General features: G+C 36.6%; 1 protein-coding gene across 8 annotated transcripts in view; it reads right to left on the bottom strand.

The window, feature by feature from the left end:
- DZIP3 (DAZ interacting zinc finger protein 3) overlaps positions 1 to 20,399 on the bottom strand; it is a 104,293-nt gene that overhangs the window by 70,170 nt on the left and 13,724 nt on the right. For 6 of the 8 annotated variants that reach the window (XR_010155684.1, XM_001151742.6, XM_016941613.3 and 3 more), the window contains exons 2-5: positions 18,201 to 18,304; positions 15,484 to 15,553; positions 12,308 to 12,463; positions 6,992 to 7,108 (exon numbers count right to left, since the gene is read on the bottom strand). Coding sequence is in view for 7 of the 8 variants with exons in the window: in XM_001151742.6 (XP_001151742.2) it covers positions 6,992 to 7,108; positions 12,308 to 12,463; positions 15,484 to 15,553; positions 18,201 to 18,232 (375 nt within the window). In the remaining variant the exon portion in view is untranslated. The remainder of the gene's footprint in view (positions 1 to 6,991; positions 7,109 to 12,307; positions 12,464 to 15,483; positions 15,554 to 18,200; positions 18,305 to 20,399) is intronic. The other 2 variants (XM_016941612.3, XM_063806951.1) reach the window with 1 other exon arrangement.

Below are 20,399 nucleotides of genomic sequence, written 5' to 3'. Positions count from 1 at the left end.
CACCCCTCCAACTCCAGGGATAACAACTCACACGTCTGGGAGAGACACCTTCCCTCTGCTTGAGCAGAGGAGAGAGAAGAGTAAAGACGATTTTGCCTTGCCACTTGAATATCGGCTCAGTCACAGTAGAATCCTGAGGCTCTAGCTCCAAGACAATATTTCTAGACACATCCTGGGGCAGAAGTGAATCCACTGCCTTGAAGGTAAGAACCCAGTCCTGGCAGGGTTCATTACCTGCTGACTAAAGAGCCCTTGGGCCCTGAATAATCAACAGTAGTAGCAGTACTCGCCATGGGCCTTGGGTGAGACTCAGAGCTATGCTGGCTTCAGATGTGACCCAACACATTCCCAGCTGTGGTGGCTATGGTGAGAGATGCCTTTCTGCTTGAGAAAGGCAGAGGGAAAAGTAAAGGGGACTTTGTCTTGCAGCTTGAGTATCAGCTCAGCCACAGTGGGATAGAACACCAAGTGGGCTTCCAGGGTTCCCACTTCCAGACTTCAAGTCCTGTCTGGCACTTCTGCACTCGCCCTGGGCCAGAGAGAAACGCACTGCTCAGAAAGAAGAGACTCAGTATAGATGGTAGCAAGGCAGTCGTCACCATAGGGTTTGAGCAAGAACCAGTACTGGGCTGGCTTCGGATCTGAACTAGAGGAGTCTCAGTGGTCGTGGCCACAAGAATGCTTGTGTCACCCCTCCCCCAGCTCCAGGCAGCTCCATACACACACACACACACACACACACACACACACACACAGAGAGAGAGAGAGAGAGAGAGAGAGAGAGACTCTGTTTGTTTGGGGTAAAGGAAGAAGAGAACAAGAGTCTCTGCCTGGTAATCCAAGGAGTTCTTCCAGATCTTACCAAAGACTACCAAGATGGTATCTCTATGAATCTGCAAGAGACACAGGGTTACTGGGCTTAGAGTGTCCCCTAATGCAGATATAGCAGCAGTGACCAAAGACTTAAATCACAATATGCAAGTCCCTTTGAATACCTGGAAAGACTTCCCAAGAAGGACAGGTACAAAACAAGGCCATACAGTGAAGCCTATAATGAATACCTAACTCTCCAATGCCCAGACATCGATGGACATCCATTAGCATCAAGCCCATCCAGGAAAACATGACTTTACCAAACCGAAAAAGGCACCAGTTGCCAATCCCAGAGAGACAAACATGTGACCTTTCAGACACAGACTTCCAAACAGCTGTTTTGAGGAAGTTCAATGAAATTCAAGATAACACAGAGAAGGAATTCAGAATCCTATCAGATAAATTGAACAAAGAAATTGAAAATAATTTTTAAAAATCAAGTAGAAATTCTGGAGCTTAAAAAAGCAATTGACATGCTAAAGAATTCACCACTGTCTCCCCAACCCCCACCTACCCTTCCCAGCCTCTGGTAACCATCATTCTACTATCTATTTTTTTGAGTTCACTTGTTTTAATTTTTGGCTCCCAAAAATGAGTGAGAACATGCAAAGTTTGTCTTTCTCTATCTGGTTTATTTCACTTCACATAATGACCTCCAGTTCCATCCATGTTGTTTCAAGTGACAGGATCTCATTATTTTAATTTTTTTTTTTTTTAGAGATGGGGTCTCACACTATTACCCAGGCTGATCTTGAACTCCTGAGTTCAAGTGATCCTCCCATCTCAGCCTCTCAAAGTGCTGGGGGGAATCTTGTGCTTTTTTATGGCTGAATAGTACTCCCCTGTGTATATGTACCATATTTTCGTTATTTATTCATCTGGATGGACACTTAGGTTGCTTTCAAATCTTGGCTATTGTGAATAGTGCTGCAATAAACATGAGAATGCAAATATTTCTTTGATACACTGATTTTCTTTCTTTTGGGTATATCCCAGCAGTGGGATTGCTGGATCCTATGGTAGATCTATTTTCAGTTTTTTGAGGAACCTCCAAACTGCTTGCCATAGTGGTTTTACTAATTTACATTCCCACTAACAGTGTAAGAGGGTTCTCTTTTCTCCACATCCTCACCAGCATTTGTTATTGCCTGTATTTTGTACATAAGCCATTTTAACCTAAGTGGGCAATAGTGTGAGACACTATCTCTACAAAAATACCAACCCTACTTTCTCAGCATCTGTTGAAATGAGTATACAGTCAACAATAATTCATTGTACATTTTAAAATAAGAAACAGTATAAATGGATTGTTGTAATACAAAGGATAAATGCTTGAGGTGATGGATAGCCCATTTACCCTGATGTGATTATTATGTATTGTATGCCTGCATCAAAGTATCTCACGTACCCCATAAAATGTACACCTATATACCCACAAAAATTAAAAATAAAAATTTTTAAAAACTGGTAAAAAAGAAGTATAAAAATTTGTTACATTAAACCTTTCAAAAACTCTCATTCACTCTGTCTCTTTTATTATGTAATATTTTAGGTATCAAGAACACATTAAATAATAATATAACGAACACTGAAGTATCTACCATCCACCTTTAAAAATACAATGATCTGGCTGGGTGCAGTGGCTCATGCCTGTAATCCCAGCACTTTGGGAGGCCGAGGCAGGCAGATTACAAGGTCAGGACATCGAGACCATCCTGGCCAACATGGTGAAACCCTGTCTCTACTAAAAATACAAAAAATTAGCCAGGCGTGGTGGCACGCGCCTGTAGTCCCAGCTACTCGGGAGGCTGAGGCAGGAGAATCACTTGAACCCAGGAGGTGGAGGTTGCAGTGAGCCGAGATCATGCCACTGCATTCCAGCCTGGGTGACAGAGTGAGACTCCATCTCAAAACAAAAACAAAACAAAACAAAACAAAACAAAAACAATGATCTTTTAAATCAAAATCCTTTGCTCTCCCACATGGATTCTGCAAAATAGTATGAACATAAAGCTTATCACTTCTTCAATGAAAAATTAAACCATGTGGATATTTCCTTTGTATAAAAATGGTCTATGCAAAATTACTGAGATGAGATAGATTAGGGATCAGTGAATTGTAGAGGGAGAGAGGTGGGTGTGACCATAAAAGTCATAAGAGAGATTTTTGTGGTGGTGGAATAGTTCTTTTATCTTGATTGCAGTAGTAGTTACATAAATGTACACATTTGATAAAATGGCACAGAACTATACAAGCCTGGGCATTAAAAAGCTAACCTAGCTGGCCTGAGGCTGTTATCCTTATTAAGTCCTGCTTGCAAAGTTGATCTTTGGCTGATGTCTGGGAACTTGAATTTTGGCAGTGTTCCCTAACTGATAAAGGTGCCTTACTATGTCTAGACTATTTGTGCAAACACTATGATTTATGCTGAGCACCTGGGATTTTCTTCTGGAAGTGTGGAATTTTGATACATGCCAGGCAGCAGGTACCTAGATGACCAACGCCCAATAAAAATATTGATCACTGAGTCTCTTATAGGCTTCCCTGGGCAGAAACACTGTGGATGTTGCTACATTTTCATTGCTGGAGGTGGCCGTATATGCTGTGTAGCTTCTCATGGAAGGGAGAAAATATGGAGGAACCTGCAGATGGCTTTCCTCAGACTTCACCTGTGTCTTTTCCCCATATGATCTACTATGTATCCTTATCACATCACCATAATAAATCTTAGATGTTAGTATAACCATATGCTGAGTCCAGTCCTTCTAGCAAATCTCTGAACATGAGGGTGGTCTTGGAGACCCCAGACACAAAGCCCCATGGACCAACATCAATTTCCTGTTTTGTTTTTTTTTTAATATGTTCTGGAGTAATGTAATTATGTAACTATTTAGGGAAACTGTGTGAGGGGTACACCAAGACCTCCCTGTCCATTGTATTTGTGATGGTTAAGTTCATGTGTCAACTTGACTGGTCACAGGGTGCCCAGATTAAATATTGTTTCTGGGTGTGTCTCTGAGCATGTTTCCAGATGAAATTTGCCTTTGAAATGGTAGACTGGGTATAACAGGTTGCCCTCTCCAATGTAAGTGGGCATCATCCAATCCATTAAAGCCTGCATAGAACAAAAAGTAGAGGAAGCAAGAATTCATCCCTTTTTGCTTCCTGCCTGCTTGCTGGAGCTTGGACATCTCATCTCAACTTCTGCCTTCATCCTTGGATTTATACCTGGTTCTTAGCCTTCAGAACTGGGATGAGTTATATCACAAGCGTTCCTGGGTCTCCAGATTACAGAGAGCAGATCATGGGACTTGCTGAGCCTCTATAATCACATGAGGCAATTCCTCATAATAAATCACATATACATTCCTTATAATCATGTATATGTATATGTGTATATAAGTATTTGTATGTTTTATGTATATAAAACAAAACACACACACACACACACACACACACACACACACATACATATACCCACACACATACACACACACAGCAAAAACCAGTCTGGTTTCTCTGGAGAACCCTGGACTCCTCTGCTCATAAGCTCTATATTGACTGAAGATTATAACCCTATCTTTTGTCACATTACCCTTTTTCATCAAGATTTCCCCATACCATAAACAAGATTTTTCTAGGTACATAGAATGATAAATATCCATAGGATATAAGCTTTCTTTTTTTTTTTTTTTTTTTTTTTTGAGATGGAGTCTCAATCTGTCACCTAGGCTGGAGTGCAGTGGCATAATCTTGGCTCCCTGCAACCTCTGCCTCCTGGGTTCAATTGATTCTCCTGCCTCAGCCTCCTGGGTAGTTGGGATTACAGGCGCATGCCACCACACCTGGCTAATTTTTATATTTTTGGTAGACACGGGGTTTCACCATGTTGGTCAGGCTGGTCTCGAACTCCTGACCTCGTGATCTGCCCGCCTCGGCCTCCCAAAGTGCTGGGATTACAGGTGTGAGCCACCGCGCCCGGCCCATAAGCTTTCTGTTTATACTGATCTAACTGTATACTCTCACCTTGCATGCTTCTAATGACCAACAGTATTCAATGAGGAGATAACTGACTGGGATTATAAATTTGGCTTCAAACTGATCTCAGTGGAGATAGACGTGTGTTTGTTCTTGATGGACTAAGTGAGTCTATTAAATATAAACTCCTCATAACATCTAAGTGGTTCCCACCTTAAAATTCTCATCCCTGAAGAGGCAGTAAAATGTTGTAGTTCAGACCATAGAATCTAGAGCCAAGGACTTCATCCTGACTCCACTACTTACTACCTGGTCAAGTTAGCAAGTTATTTAACCTCTGTGCCCTAAGATGGGGTACTTATGAACAGTAAAAGGGCTAATTTTTACAAAGCGCTTAGAATAGTGGCTGTCATACAGCAAACACTAAATAAGTGTGAGCTATTATTTTGTAATTAAAAGAAAACAGCTTCATGAATAACACAACAGAGACTAGCTAATATAATTCTAAATAAAACATTTCTAAGAACAAGATAAGATGCAGAATTGTGGTAATGCTATAATTAGAGGAGGAAAAACTCTGGAATTTAAAGATGCAAGTTGTACATTTCTAACCTAAAGCCCCTGTCCTTTTCTCCTACCTTCTCCCCATCAGCAAAGATTATTCCAAGAACTAGAATAAAATTAATATAGAGATGCTATTCGCAACTGCACCCCCATAATACATAATCCACTGTTGTCTCCTACAAGGTTGTCTTTTCCCTTTTTGGTGGCCTTGAAGGACAGATAGAGTAATTTAGATACAGCAACAGACTGCTTTGATCATCACAATGCCACTTCTGCTCACAAGTACTACCTAGAGCTACCAAGGGAGAAACTCTTCCATTTCCTAGTCTAAGACTCATCTTTGAAGTAATGTCTAAGTAAAGAAGGCTAAGCAATGGGTACCTGTTAAGGCTGATTTCACATTGATTTGTTTCACTGACTGGCAATCTGGTCAGTGGGAGAAATAGCAGGTCTGCCATATCCCCCAAGTTCTCAGGATTACAAGATGCAAATCCCCCATTTTCTTTGTTTCCTCATTGGAATCCAACTAGAATCTCCTTCTGAATGGTGTAACTCACCGTGTAAGAACCCTAATCCCCAGAATCCTAAATAAGTATTATTTTTCCATCTCTTTGTACATCATTATAATATGGGATTTAATGTCTTAGGCTCCCTTTTTTGGTGTCTGGGTAGTCCTTTTTTGAAGATAACCCTATTTATTTCTAAAGTATCATTTGATCTTAAACACATAAATACATTTTGTTAATTTTACCTATAAGAGAAATTCCAACTTTTACAAATATAGAAATCTCAGAAGAGAAGCTGACTAATTATGGTTTAAAAAGACAGAATATTTTTTTTAAATTGATAAATAAAAATTGTATATATTTATCATATACGACATTATAAAATATGTATACATTGTGAAATGACTAACTCAAGCTAATTAACATATGTATAACCTCACATATTTATCATTTTTGTGGTGAAAATACTTAAAATCTACTCTAGGCAATTTTCAGGATTATAATACATTGTTATTAACTATAGTCACTATGTTGTACAATAGATCTCTTGAACTTATTCTTCACATCTAACTGAAATTTTGTATCTTTTGACCAACATCTCTTCAGTCTGTACTCCTGACCCTTTACCCCTAGCCACCATCGTACTCTCTGCTTCTGTGAGTTCAGCTCCTAGATTCCACATTCAAATGACATCATGCAGTATTTGTCCTTCTATACTTGGCTTATTTTTTTTAAATTTATGATTCTCCATTTCTGATTGGGAAAGCCCATTTCTATTAGTTCAAGTTTCTCTTAAGATGAACAATTTTGTGGTAGGGAAGGAGACTAGAATAGGCTTATTACAGAGCCAGTCACATGAGAAAGTACAAGACATACATAAGTCATCTACCAGTCATATAAGAAAGTATAAGACACAGGAAGGCAATCAATTTATATATACCCTTTTCTAGAGGTAAAAGAAAAAAATAAAAATTGGCCCACACCTTAAAATAAGCATGCATTGGCTGTTTTCTCACTGAGAAATGTTGACCAAGTCCATTATATCAAATTTTCAAAAAGAAAACACTTACAGTATAATTGCCAGCTTGAATGTTCCTAAGTGCTGCTTCTAGCTGTGTAATCAAGAAACGTAAAGTCAAAGCAGGAACAATTTCCTCACCATTCTGGCTGTTAGCTGCAACTTCTCTCTGTGGAAAATTATTCAGTTAAAAATGTCTATAAGTCTGAACAAACATCTACATATGTTTACATTATACAAATAATTCATGCTCATTGGAGAAAATTTTAAAAATAGAGATGAAGATGGTTTAAAAAAAAAAAAAATCCATACCAACCAGATACACTGTTCTCATATGTTTGCTTTTAAGTAGTCCGATGAATGTCGTTTGTAACTATTTCCTTAAAACAATTTTAAATTTTATTTATTTATTTATTTATTTATTTTTGAGATGGAGTCTCGCTCTGTCGCCCTGGCTGGAGTTCACTGGCGCAATCTCAGCTCACTGCAAGCTCCGCCTCCCGGGTTCACACCATTCTCCTGCCTCAGCCTCCTGAGTATCTGGGACTACAGACGCCCACCACCACACCTGGCTAATTTTTTGTATTTTTAGTAGAGATGGGGTTTCACCATTTTAGCTAGGATGGTCTTGGTCTCCTGACCTCGTGATCCACCTGCCTTGGCCTCCTAAAGTGCTGGGATTACAGGCGTGAGCCACTGCGCCCAGCCTCTTTAAAACATTTTTTAAAAAGGCATTCCTATACCTGCCAAAGGGTTGGCAACATCCACACCTACTTCAGAGGAAAATGGTAATCCCAGTTCACTCTCCTACCTTCTATTGTGTGACATAGCTAAAATATTCCAGCCCTGAACCTGTGGTAAACAGGAATGCTGGCATTAATACCAATACAAGATTTATGCTGCAATCTGATTGCAACTGAGCTAATGCATGCTTTATTATGTACTATAGTTTATTTACATGGTTGAAATGAAAGGTAGGACTATGTCTTTGTGTCCATTCCCCAATGTTTTCTACCCACAATGGCTTGGTTTATATTACATAATCTGTTTAATAATGTATAATCTGCATGGAAAATTTAATCTACACTTCCATAACTTGGTTTCCATATATATCATTTTCCTGTTTTTTTCCTAGCTGACTAGATACTTTATTTCAGTCTCCCTAGCAATCAATTTAATGAGCCTCTTCTCTATCAATACATGTTCTCTAGGTAAAGTAACCCACTATCATAATTTTAAATAGTGTCTACATACTGAGTTTCCAAATTTACATTTCTAGCCAAGAACTTCACCTACATTCCAAGCTCAAACAATATCTCTTGAATTTGAATAGAAATATAAAACATAATACTGAAGTTCCACCTCTGTCAAACAGCCTAGGTGGTTTCAGATCAGTCTCCCAATGAGAATAACTAAAACAACGGGACAAGATATAAAAACTAATTATCTGAAAGCAATGAAAAACTACTAACACAATGAAAATAAAAACCTCTGAAAGGCAATCTCTGGAGAGCTGACTTTTGACTGACTTTTGGAGCTACTTTTCTCATTAAAGTAATTGCCATATTCAGTTGTGGCACAGCCTTCAGCAGATTTGCAAGGCTTGGGGGAAAATTGGAGTGTATGGTCTATAAGGAGGAGCAGCCCTGGTAAACAGTCCATTCTTTTCATTGAGGCCCTGTTTTTGTTCCACTGGAAGCAGACCATAATTAAAGGATTTCAATGGAAATAGTTTATTTGGGAGGTACAGAGACAATGGTAGGAAAGTGGAGAAGTAATAAAGTGAAGGAAAAGTAGGTTTTAATTAAAGGATGTGTTATTATGTTAGTTACCCATGGTGGGCCACTGCGGTTATCACAACGGGGAAATTTTGGAAAACTCAAAAATACAAACCTCAGTATTAACCAACTCAAGGGAAGAGGCAACTGGGATATTCATATAATAACTCCCAAGACCTACTGATTGAGTGCTTTCTGGGGTGATGGGGGAATATTAATTCCTTGGGTCTTCTGAGCTGCCATGAGAAGTAGCTTTCTCCTGTTCTAGAAAAAAAGGCCCTGAGGCATAGAGATATAGACATGGAAAACTACAATTGTCCAGAGCATACTGAAAATATAGGTAGGGTCCAATTGGTATGGGGGGGCAATGACAGAATCTGCTACAAAAGGTAGAGAAACTGACCCTTCCTCAAAGAACTAAGTAAAGGTTGGAATCATTTCTATCCCAGGTTGAATTAAATAATTTACTAGAAAAGCAAAAATAAGAATTACTAGAAAAGCAAAAATAAGAATTACTAGAAAAAAATGTGTCCAGTTTTTCAAGTTCTTCACAGAGGCAGGTTGCTATGAGACAAACCAGGTAGTTACTCCAAGTAGCAGAATTATCTCTATTATCTTCAATGACTACAGTATTTGTATTTATGTTTTCATGTTCATTCATGATTTTGGATATTTTTGCTTTCGTTTTTGGACATACTTATTACGCATTTGTCAATTTGATTGGTCTTTCCAAAAAAGCAAGTTTTGGATTTATTGATCCTTTCTATTTTATGTTTTAAATAGATTTCATTAGTTTTAACTATCCTTATTACTTCCTTTTCAAGTGCTTTTAATTTGCTGTTCTTCCATTAACTTCTTGAATGTTATGCTTAGATAACTGATGTTCAACCTTGCTTCTTTTTCTAATATTTACATCTCAAGCTATAAATTCTCCTTGAAGCACAGCTTTATCTAATAACACAAGATTTGATATATATTTTTATTCAGTTCAAAAATGTATCTAACTTCTATTGTGATTTCTTCTTTGGCCAATTGGTTACCTAGATTAGAGGTATATATCTTACCTTATGAACATACGGTTTTCTAGATTATCTCTTTTATTGATTTCTAGATTAACTGAAGAGTAGTTAGAGAACATACTCTGTATATTTTGATACTTTGAAATCTGATGGGGCTTGCTTTGTGACCTAGCATATGGCCAATTTTTGTAAATGTTCTGTGTGCACTTAAAAGAATGCATAATCTGCCACTGTTGGGTGCAGTGTTCATACATGTGTGTCTCAATTAGAGCAAGTCTGCTGTAGGTCTACTAATTCTGTGTCCATGTTATATCAGTTATAAGAGAAGTATGTTAAAATATCCCACTGGGATTGATTTGTCTTTTTCCTTTAGTATTATCTATTTTTATCATCTTATCATTCATAAAGGTTCTGTATATATTTGGTCCTACTTCTGGAACTTATCTTCTATTTTCTAGATATGTCTGAGGTATAAAGAACAAGTAACACAATCTTTTAGTTATTAGAGCTTCATAACAACTTTTAATGTTTAAGTGGGCAAATTCCCAGCCCTACTCCTTCATACTTAAATAATTTTCTTGGCTATTTTTCCTCTTATTTCCCATGTGAACTTTAGACTTAACATTTAGCGACACTAACCAAAAAAATCCCATTATTTTAGTGGAATCATGCGATATTTGTGGATTTTAATTTATAGAAAATTGACTGCTTTAACATACTGCATCTTCCTACATGTACTATTCCATTCAGGTCCTCATTTCTTACCTTTAATAGAGTTTTAGAAAGTTTTACTTATTGTTTTAATATGCAGTATTGATTTCTAAATTTAATGTGAGTACAATCAGTGCTTAGGTACTTACTAAAACACAAATTCAAAGACCTATCCCCAGAGATTCTGATTCTTTAGAACTGGTACAGGGCTCAGATATTCTCATGTAAGTGGTTTAGAACAAGCTTAAAGAAATACTAGTTTATCTTGTACATTTCTTAAGTATTTTACTCAGTATTTTACTTTTGTTATCATTATAAATAAGTACAGTTTGCCCTCCATATCCACAGGTTTTGCCTCCATGGATTCAACCCACCATGGATTGAAAATATTTGATAAATAAATAAATAAATAGCAAGAATACAATAATTTAAAAAAATTGAAAAGACAATACAGTATAACAACTATTTACATAGCATTTACATTGTATTAGATATGTAATACCTAGATGTAATCTAGAGATGATGTGACACATACGGGAGAATGTGTACAGGTTGTATGCAAATACTATGTCATTTTACATAAGAGACTTGGGCATCCTTGGATTTTTGTACCGGGGGTGTCCTGGAATTAACCTCCCACAGATACCAAAAGATGACTGTACTATTCTTCTATTTTTACCTTCTAGTTGCTATTTTTTGCATATCTGAAGGCCATTGATTTCTGTCTTGTTGTTTCTAAGTGATTTCCAAAAGATAAGAGGGAAATGGTGGCATTATTCTATCAATTTCTAGCCAGAATTCACTTATACTGTGGTAAATTATCTCGGTTAAGGTTATAATTGTGCATAAAGTCTTATGAATATCTTCAGTTTGTTGGAATTTTTAATCATAATAGTATTAATGTGTTTCATGGAAATAACCATATATTCTTTCATAGAAAGACAAATGTAGCCTTCTCAAGACAACTATGGTGCTTTACCCTTCTCTTCTCTAGTTAATTGCCACAAAGAAAAGAGTATATAATTTTCTTTAACTTCAGAAAACTCCATTAAGAAATGGTATCCTTCTTATGCTGAAAGTTACCACAAATTATACAGAAAAACTACTTTCAAGATGGAAATCTACAATATAGCTTCCAGAACATTTATTATACAAATAATTCCAAATATTTGGATATGATTTTTAAAAATGCATTTTTGACAAATGTGTTAACTTTTTTTTTTTTTTTGAGACAGAGTGTTGCTCTGTCTCCCAGGCAGGAGTGCAGTGGCATGATCTCGGCTCACTGTACCTCCACCTCCTGAGTTCAACCGATTCTCCTGCCTCAGCCTCCCAAGTAGCTGGGACCACAGGCATGTGCCACCATGCCCAGCTAATTTTTGTATTTTTAGTAGAGACCAAGTTTCACCATGTTGGCCAGGCTGGTCTCAAACTCCTGACCTCAGTGATCCACTCACCTCGGTCTCCCAAAGTGCTAGGATTAGAGACGTGAGCCACTGTGCCTGGCCAAATGTGTTAACATTTTATGAGTTAGGAGAACAAAAGCAGTCCCCTGTCCCAGACTGGCATGTTACAGGTTATTAGTAGGACTGGAATAAACACTAGACCTTGTAGTCAACAGCTTACAAGCTACCAACCACATTCCTACCATTATTCTTAAAAGGCTAGCACCAAATGACTCTATTTGTTCAATTTTTTAGAAGTCTACAGTCAAGGTTGACAACAAAGCCCTTTACAAGAAGTAAGATGGAGATTTTTTCAAGACCTTGGCTACACTGTGTGGTTTAAAAAGAATTTTAATTAAAAAAGTCATATACAGACAGCTGCACTTCTGCCCCAAATAACAACTTATGATGTTACCTGCATAGTTTGGAAGGAAAAATCTTCTTGTAAGAACTTCTTAATGTGAGGAACCACACCTTTTGGTAGAGTATTAATTGCATTTAATAACTTCTTCACTTCTAATAGTAGGTTAACAGGGACAAGATCAGTAGGTATGTCATTTTCCTGTTTGTTCTAGAAGACATTATTGATTAAAAATTTACACAGTTTGCATATTCTCATTCACTCTTAATTCTAAGATCAGCCAAAGCATTAAAAAAGGAACAAAGCTCATTTTCCCTTGTTCTCCTAGCTTCTATGACAGAACTACAAAAAATCTAAGGAAGAATAATATGTTCTCTGCTCTCTAGGAACTTAAAATATTACATATATTATTTTCTGTAACATGAAAATTATATCTAAATGTGCTTTTTACATTATATGACTGATGCGTCAGCTATTAAACACACAGCAACTTGAAAATGAATAGTTGTAATAGTTCAAATTGTAAACAAAGTAGTAAAGTAGAATGACTCAACATCTCAATTCAGTCAGAGCTGTATAAATAGTAATAATCTTCAGGAATTTATTCTTACAGAATTAATAAGGCATCAGTAATTGTTAACTGATAACTACACAATCAAGTCCTGCTGGAATATCTACTAACATTAGTTGTGAAGAACTAGTGGACAACAGAGATGGATAAATGGCCTAGAACAGATGGATGATGGCCTTCCTTCAAACCTTAACAAGAAACCAGAGTTCTTATACTCTGTGGGAATTCTAGGAATATGATTATGTTGCTGTTGATCTCTGAAAATAAGAACTTCTTATTGCAGAAGCCCCATAGAGCTTGAGATGCTGAAATGCCCTTGTATGGGCTAACTCACTTTCAGTTCTCTAACAGACCTGAAGCTACACAGGAAAGTAAGTAGAAACCAATAAAGTCCATTGCAGGACTATCTGTCTAATCTCAACTATGGTGTTTTGCCCTTCTCTCCCCTAGGTAATTGCCACAAGGAAAAGAGTTTGCAGAGATTATCCAGTAACTTAGGAGGGGAAAATATATAAACATAAAATAACCATGGTATTCGGTATCCACCTGTAGGAGGTTATCATTGTAAAAAATGGGTTTGAGTACTAAATTAAGATTCCTCCATCCCCATCTATATTCCACAAATATACCTTAGATTTTATAGCATTTCATAAGATTATTTATGTAGAAAAATGTTAACAGTTTACTAACTCTCTATGAAGGATGTTCATTGTACTACTATTCATTTTACTATCTTGCAATCTTTCTATAGGTTTGAAATTTTTCAAAAAGTTAAAACAAAATTCTACAAAGTAACTAGGAAAACCCCTTATAAAGAATGACCAATATCAGTAGTGCATATAATTCAAACTAAAGGTCAATTCTACTCAAAAGTACTTGTAGAATCATCGGATACTAATTAACAAATTTATACATGGGCAAGATTATAGCATGAATAAAAATTTTTCAACAGGAAATATTATAAGTGTCATGCCTACAGGGTCTTGCTTTGTCACCTAGGCTGGAGTGCAGTGGCATGAACACGGCTCACTGCAGCCTTGACCTCCCAAGCACAAGTGATTCTCCCACCTTAGCCCCTCAAGTAGCTGGAAATACAGGCATGCACCACCACACCCAGCTAATTTTGGTATTTTTAGCAGAGACAATGTTTTGCCATATTGTAAAGGCTGGTCTCAAACTCTTGAGCTTAAGCAATCAATCCGCCCACATTAGCCTCCCAAAGTGCTGGGATTACAGGCATGAGCCACCATGCCTGGTCCACACTTTTAATTTAAGTTAGTTGTCAAAAAATATTTGATGCTTAATCCATTTTGGCAAAATTGATTAAATATCTAAACAAAATTCAGGTCAAAGTGTCCACCTTCCTTGCTTTTTGTATTCCTGATTCTGCATCTAGAAATGTCTTTTCTGGATCTAGTCCCCTGGTTCTTGCCTTTGCTCAACTGTACAACCCTACATACATGTGCATATAGCGTACTTCCTCTGCAGCATTTTTTACAGCGATAACCTCATGCAGGTGAATACCGTGCTTATTTTATGTTTATATATTTTCCCCTCCTAAGTTACAGGATAACCTCTGCAAACTTTCCTACCCATGTTCCTGCAAACATGTGCCTACCCAAGTCTCATGCTGAATTGTAATTCCTAGTGTTAGAGGAGGGACCTGGTAGGAGGTGATTGGATCATGGGGGTGGTTTCTAATAGTTTAGCATCATCTCCCTAGTGCTGTCGCATGATAAGAGTTCCCACAAGATCTGGTTGTTTAAAAGTGTGTGGCACCTTCCCCTTTGGTCTCTTTCTCTCCTGCCACCACGTGAAGGCGTGCTTGCTTCCCCTTTGCCTTCCCCCATGACTCTAAGTTTCTTGAGGACTACCCAGCCATGCCCCCTCCTGTCCATCCTAAGAAACTGTGATTCAATTAAACCTCTTTTCTTTATAAATTACCCAGTCTCAGGTAGTTCTTTACAGCAGTATGAGAACAGACTAATACTTATTAACAAGTGGACATCAATCATTATATAAAACTATGTGGAAGGTAAAATTATACTAATGAGAACCTAACAAACAAATATCTCTTCATCAGTCTTTCACAAAATATATGAACATATGATGTTCATACAACTAGTTTTAACTACCATAAAAGCATATCACTGGTAATAAAAGCCTTTTATGTATAATTCAGAGTTATTCTCTTTCGTTTAGACCTAGAAGTTCTAACCATAAAGATAATAAAAATAAAGAATAAGTTTAACTTCAGAAATGACTCAAATGTCTTACTAAATAAAATTCTGTATGTGTGTATGTGTGTTTTCTTTATATGTATATAGGTTTTGTTTTGCTTTAATTTTCCCTTCAAAAAACAAATGAGGGATTTCTTAAAAATGATTGTTGGGCTATTTCTGGATGATTCCATTCAATTTTGTTTTACTAATTTTTAGTTATGGTGAGGAATGGTATTTAGAATGACAACCTTGAGATACAGTATCAATCATCAAAGCAAGATTTAACTGTGACCATTTTACTTATGAAGGTAGGAAAGTAGACTCACTCAAAAAATTTTAACATGTAATTAAACTGACTAGATGTATTACTGCATTTGCATATATAATTAGTTATTATCAATTAACTAAAAGTTAATGAAAATTAAACTTTCTCTTACCAGTTGACCAGATGATTTTTCTAGCTTATTCTCAGTTTCTTCCTTCCTCTGATCCTCCACAGCAGGATGCCTATTTTAAATGAAAATGAGGTATATTAAGAGCATCTTCTCACAAAGAACACAAATTGTAGTAGTAAAGAATCTAACAATTGAATTATTGTCTGAAAGTGTAACCAAAGTGTATCAAAGACTGGTAATGGTGGTAGGTGCCATATCTCTTTAGAGACTCATGTTAAAGAAGACGAATCGGCCATGCCCTTACTGGATGGTGGTAGAGAAAACAGCAAGCCAATTATGAAAAACACTGCATCCTTAATAGATATGCAGTAGACCAAACTAATGGGAAAAAAACCTTATAGCACTGTTCCAAGGTAAAGGGAAAAGAGGTCTTAAAAAGGTTGATGTTTTGTGTGTTTATGAAGATATTACAGGTTAGGGAGAGATCTATCTTAAATAGATCATTTTATTTTCTGTTTGGGGTTCCTAAACTTACAATTGTCCAGTTTTCCAAAATATTTTTAACTGAGGAAAAGTATCATATTTAGAAACTATTTGAGTAATAAGGGATCACTTGACAGGTTTTGCTTTTAACCTTAGCTCAAAATGTGAACATACTGCAGTATTATATACTGAACTGAAAATTTTATTTGTAATGTTGCTTTTGCCTGCATACAGAACCATTGTATAGGAACCATAATAAAGGCACCATAATATAGGGTCATATGTGATTTATTCTATGTTAATTCTGGACACCAGCAGAGATAACACTGAGGTGAGAAATTTATATTGACTGATTTATTCAGAATTGTACTTTATAAATATTCTCTTATTTGACTTTACATTTATGCATTCATTTGACAGACAACCATTTATCATCTACTATATGCTAATTGATTTTGTTGGGGTAAATTGGGACAGATAAATAAAATGGTATTATCCATTTTCAAACTTCTAGTGAAAGTTTCTAAAAAAGATGATATACACATGCCAACATTTCACAATATGATTCTCAGTGCTCTTTAAGGTGCCACGGTAAAAAGAAACCTGTCTTTTCCTCCACTTCCAAGCCCCACTTGCCCTACAAAAAATAAAGCAAAACACAAGTTATATCTTTGTGCTATCAAGGAATGAAAAATACTGCAGCAGTATTCTGAAGTCTTTCAAGGTTTGAGAAAGAGTATAAAATGTTCTCAAGTGTATACTCTACCAGCAAACTCCATTTCACGATCATTCCCTCTTTAACCCAATACTTCTCAATCCCAGATACATATTAAAATCAACTGTGAAGCTTTTGAAACATCCAGATGCCCAAAACCTACTTCATGTCTTCTGAATCAAAAGTGCCATGTGGGCTGCTATATTTTCTATAGGCTCCATTACAAATTTTGATGTGTAACTCCAACTTACCCTCACCTCCTCCTCTGTACAAATAAAGCCAAAACCTCTTAGCAACATAGTCAAAATACACCCCAAAAATTTTTCTTAAGTATTTTTTCTTGCTATTTCCTCAGCTCAGCCAAATGACCTTTTATCCTCCCTTGCTTGTAAACCCATCACAATGCTTCTCATTCTTTAAAGATCAGTTCAAATGTTACTTTGTGGAATAATTATTTTTTCTTCCTATAGACAGCCACAGAATCTCTAATAGTTATGCAATTTGCCTAAAGATATAATTACTTTTTATATATCTTCCCACTATATAATAAGCTATCTCTAGGTACACAAATATTGTCTTAGTCTTTATTCCCTAAGCACCAAGGAATCAGTAAATGCTTTTGTAAAATAAATTAATAAGTCACACTGCTTATCATATGAGACAGTTCAAGCCTGGAGGGAGATCTCCAATACAACCCTGTTTAGTATTATATGAGGTAGAGGTGGGCTGAACTTGCCCTGCTTGGAGAAAAGAGAATGTCATTTGGCCTTGGCCCACTGAACCACTCAGCAGGGTCTTCTGCATCATGCTTAAATTACCCTTTAGAAAATAGGGATAACAGCACTCGCTTCATAGAGTTGTTATGAGGTTTATGAGTAAAACATAATGTAAAAACACTAAAAACAATGCTGACATAGTAAGTCTATGTAAGCACTTGTTAAATCATAAAACATTTTGGTGAGAATGACTGAACAATAAGGTATGGCACATTTTTCAATTCTTAGCTCCTCAGTGAGGATGTAATCCCTAGTGAACTTTTGTAAAATTAGATTTCACCCAGTCTACATCACCCACTAACCAAACTTGCTGAAATGTCTTGAAGCATAAGGGTTTCCTGTTCATACTGGCTTCCCAAGGTTACGTGGAAAAAACAAACATTATGTCTTTAGGAATACAACAAATGCAGCTGTTTTTTGTCAACCTATCCTTTACCTCTGGGGTCCCCAGCCCCTAGGCCACAGACAAGTACAGGTACATGGCCTGTTAAGAACTGGGCTGCACAGCAAGCAGGAAGTGAGCAGTGGGCAAGCATTACCACCTGAGCTCCACCTTCTGTCAGATCAGCAGCAGCATTAGATTCTCATAGGAGTGCAAACTCTATTGTGATCTGCCCATGTGAAGGATCTAAGTTGCCCACTCCTTGTGAGAATCTAATGCCTGATGATCTGAAGTCAAATAGTTTCACCCCAAAACCATTCCCCGCACCCCCACCATCCGTGGAAAAATTGTTTTCCATGAAACCAGTCCGTGGTGCCAAAAAGGTTGGGGACTGTGGCCTTACCTCACAAAAAATTCATCTGGTAGAGAATCCATGCTGCACAAGGTTTCTTTACAAAAATCTTATTCCACTGCTTGCAAACTGACTTTAAATACTGCCCTTCAATGCTGTAAGGAAAATAATATTTTTATGAAGGTAGGAAAGTTACACTCTTTCTCCCCACTATGAAAACAGAACGTGATCATTTGAAGAAAATCTGAAACTGCTCTAAAAGAAGAAAATGAATCATAGTTTCGCCACCCAAACATAATCACTACCCATCCATTAATATGCTTATTTTTTACCAAGCATAGGTATATTTTACCAATTTGTAATCATATTAAATAAAAGATGTTCTACCCCACATTTTTCACCACTGAATGTTATATCAAAAGAATCTTTCATGTTATTTTATCCTCCTAGTAAACATTCTTAATGGCTATACAACAGCTGGTTGATTGGGATTTCCTTGGCCATTTCCTTATAGTTGGTCATTTAATTTCCCATTTTTTTCTATTATAAATAGTTCCATGATAAACTCAATTATCCATACAGCTTTTTCCATATTTGTGATTATTTCTTTACAATACGTTCTCAAAAGTAAAATTAATAGATCAAAAGACACAAATATTTCATTGTTCAATGGCTTCCCAAAAGGTTTATACTAATTTATTTCCCATGAGGTATATATGAGTTCCTGCTTAATACAATCTTGACAGCACTGTTTTGTTTTATTTTAGTCTACAAATAACATGTAGCTACTTTTTCCCCAAATCATGATTCTACATCTCCATAAAATAGAAGACACAGGATGTAAAGAACACTCGCACAATCTGTGGTTCAAATATCAATGGATGTTGTGGATACTTCCTGAAAGAAAAATAACACTGAGGCAACACAAATGAAAACAAAGAGACTAGAGTATCATAAGTATATATATTTATTTACATAGCTATTTATTCCAAGAACAACTCTTCTAAAACAGGTCCCATTTAATCTTCTTACTGAAAGTTCAAGCCTCTAGACTCCAGTGCTTTGTGCTAGGCTGGCTTCCTTTTCTGATCCTACCCTAAGCCCAGAAAGTGTTAAATTATATGTAAAACTATTGTTATATGCTCTGGGGCAAAAGAAGAAATAGAAAAGAAAGTGGCAGCAACTGCATAAATAAAATGGACGTAGGCTGCCTTGCTGCCAAGCACAAGACTGGATGAAGTTTCTCATTTGTTGTCTCTGAACTGCTTATTTATCCAGTAATTGGGTAGCCATTTCTGTAACAGCATATTTAATACAATTCCATAAATTAGATTGGTACAGCCTTTCTAGCTAGGCCCATTACTGCAAGGTAATTCAGCATAGGGTAATTCCCAAATCAATAAAATATATTCCACAAGATCAACTGTAAGTCACTTATTAAGAATTCAGATTGTGTTTACTCAAAGAAACATTGTTTTAATGATATCCTGCCCCTTCCCCACCAAAAAAAGCAATTTACCACAGACAGGAAGAAGTAAATGCAGAACCTGAACCCATCTAAAAAACCCTGAGGTCTGTGTATCTTTTCAGTAAGCTTAGATCAAGGGAGGGGGCAACTCAGGCCTGGTATAAGGACTAAAAGAAGTCCTGTGGAAATCATCTGTAAAACAAGTATTCCTAATTATGATACCACATACCAATATTCTACATCTGACTCACACCAACTCTAAGTAACACAGAAAGTATTAAGAGACAAGAATAATTCTGCAACAATTTGCTACTGATATCTTAAAACACAAAATTACACATATATACACAGAGAGAGAGATTTCCTTCTAAATTTCATTTAAAAGAGCTTTCTTCTAATATCTCTTAATTTCTTGCTCATCCCCAACAAAAACACTTCGTTGCTGTATTACATCTTGCCTACATAGAATGAATAGTTTTCCTAGATAATTGTTATTTTATAGTTTTACTCATTTCAAAAATTCAGTAAGCCAAGTCATATTTTAATTTGTATTCTCTGTTCAAATACTGATGAAAGATACAAACTACAGCTAATAACGAAGCAGAGAGGTTGAATAAACCTTGTCATTCACACTAGATCAGATCTGCTTCATCTCTTTAATAAAGCTGTATAGAAAAAGACATAACTGTGAGGATTTTAGAACTGTGATCAAACTACTTTTATGGTTTCTATAATTCTCCGTGTTATTTTAATACAAAGTAACAACAGTTAAGGCATTATTT

Source organism: Pan troglodytes, chromosome 2 (assembly GCF_028858775.2).
Source record: "Pan troglodytes isolate AG18354 chromosome 2, NHGRI_mPanTro3-v2.0_pri, whole genome shotgun sequence".
NCBI classification, from domain to species: domain Eukaryota; kingdom Metazoa; phylum Chordata; class Mammalia; order Primates; family Hominidae; genus Pan; species Pan troglodytes.
The sequence above is the reverse complement of the archived record's forward strand: the minus strand, read 5'-3'. Positions and strand labels throughout refer to the sequence as shown.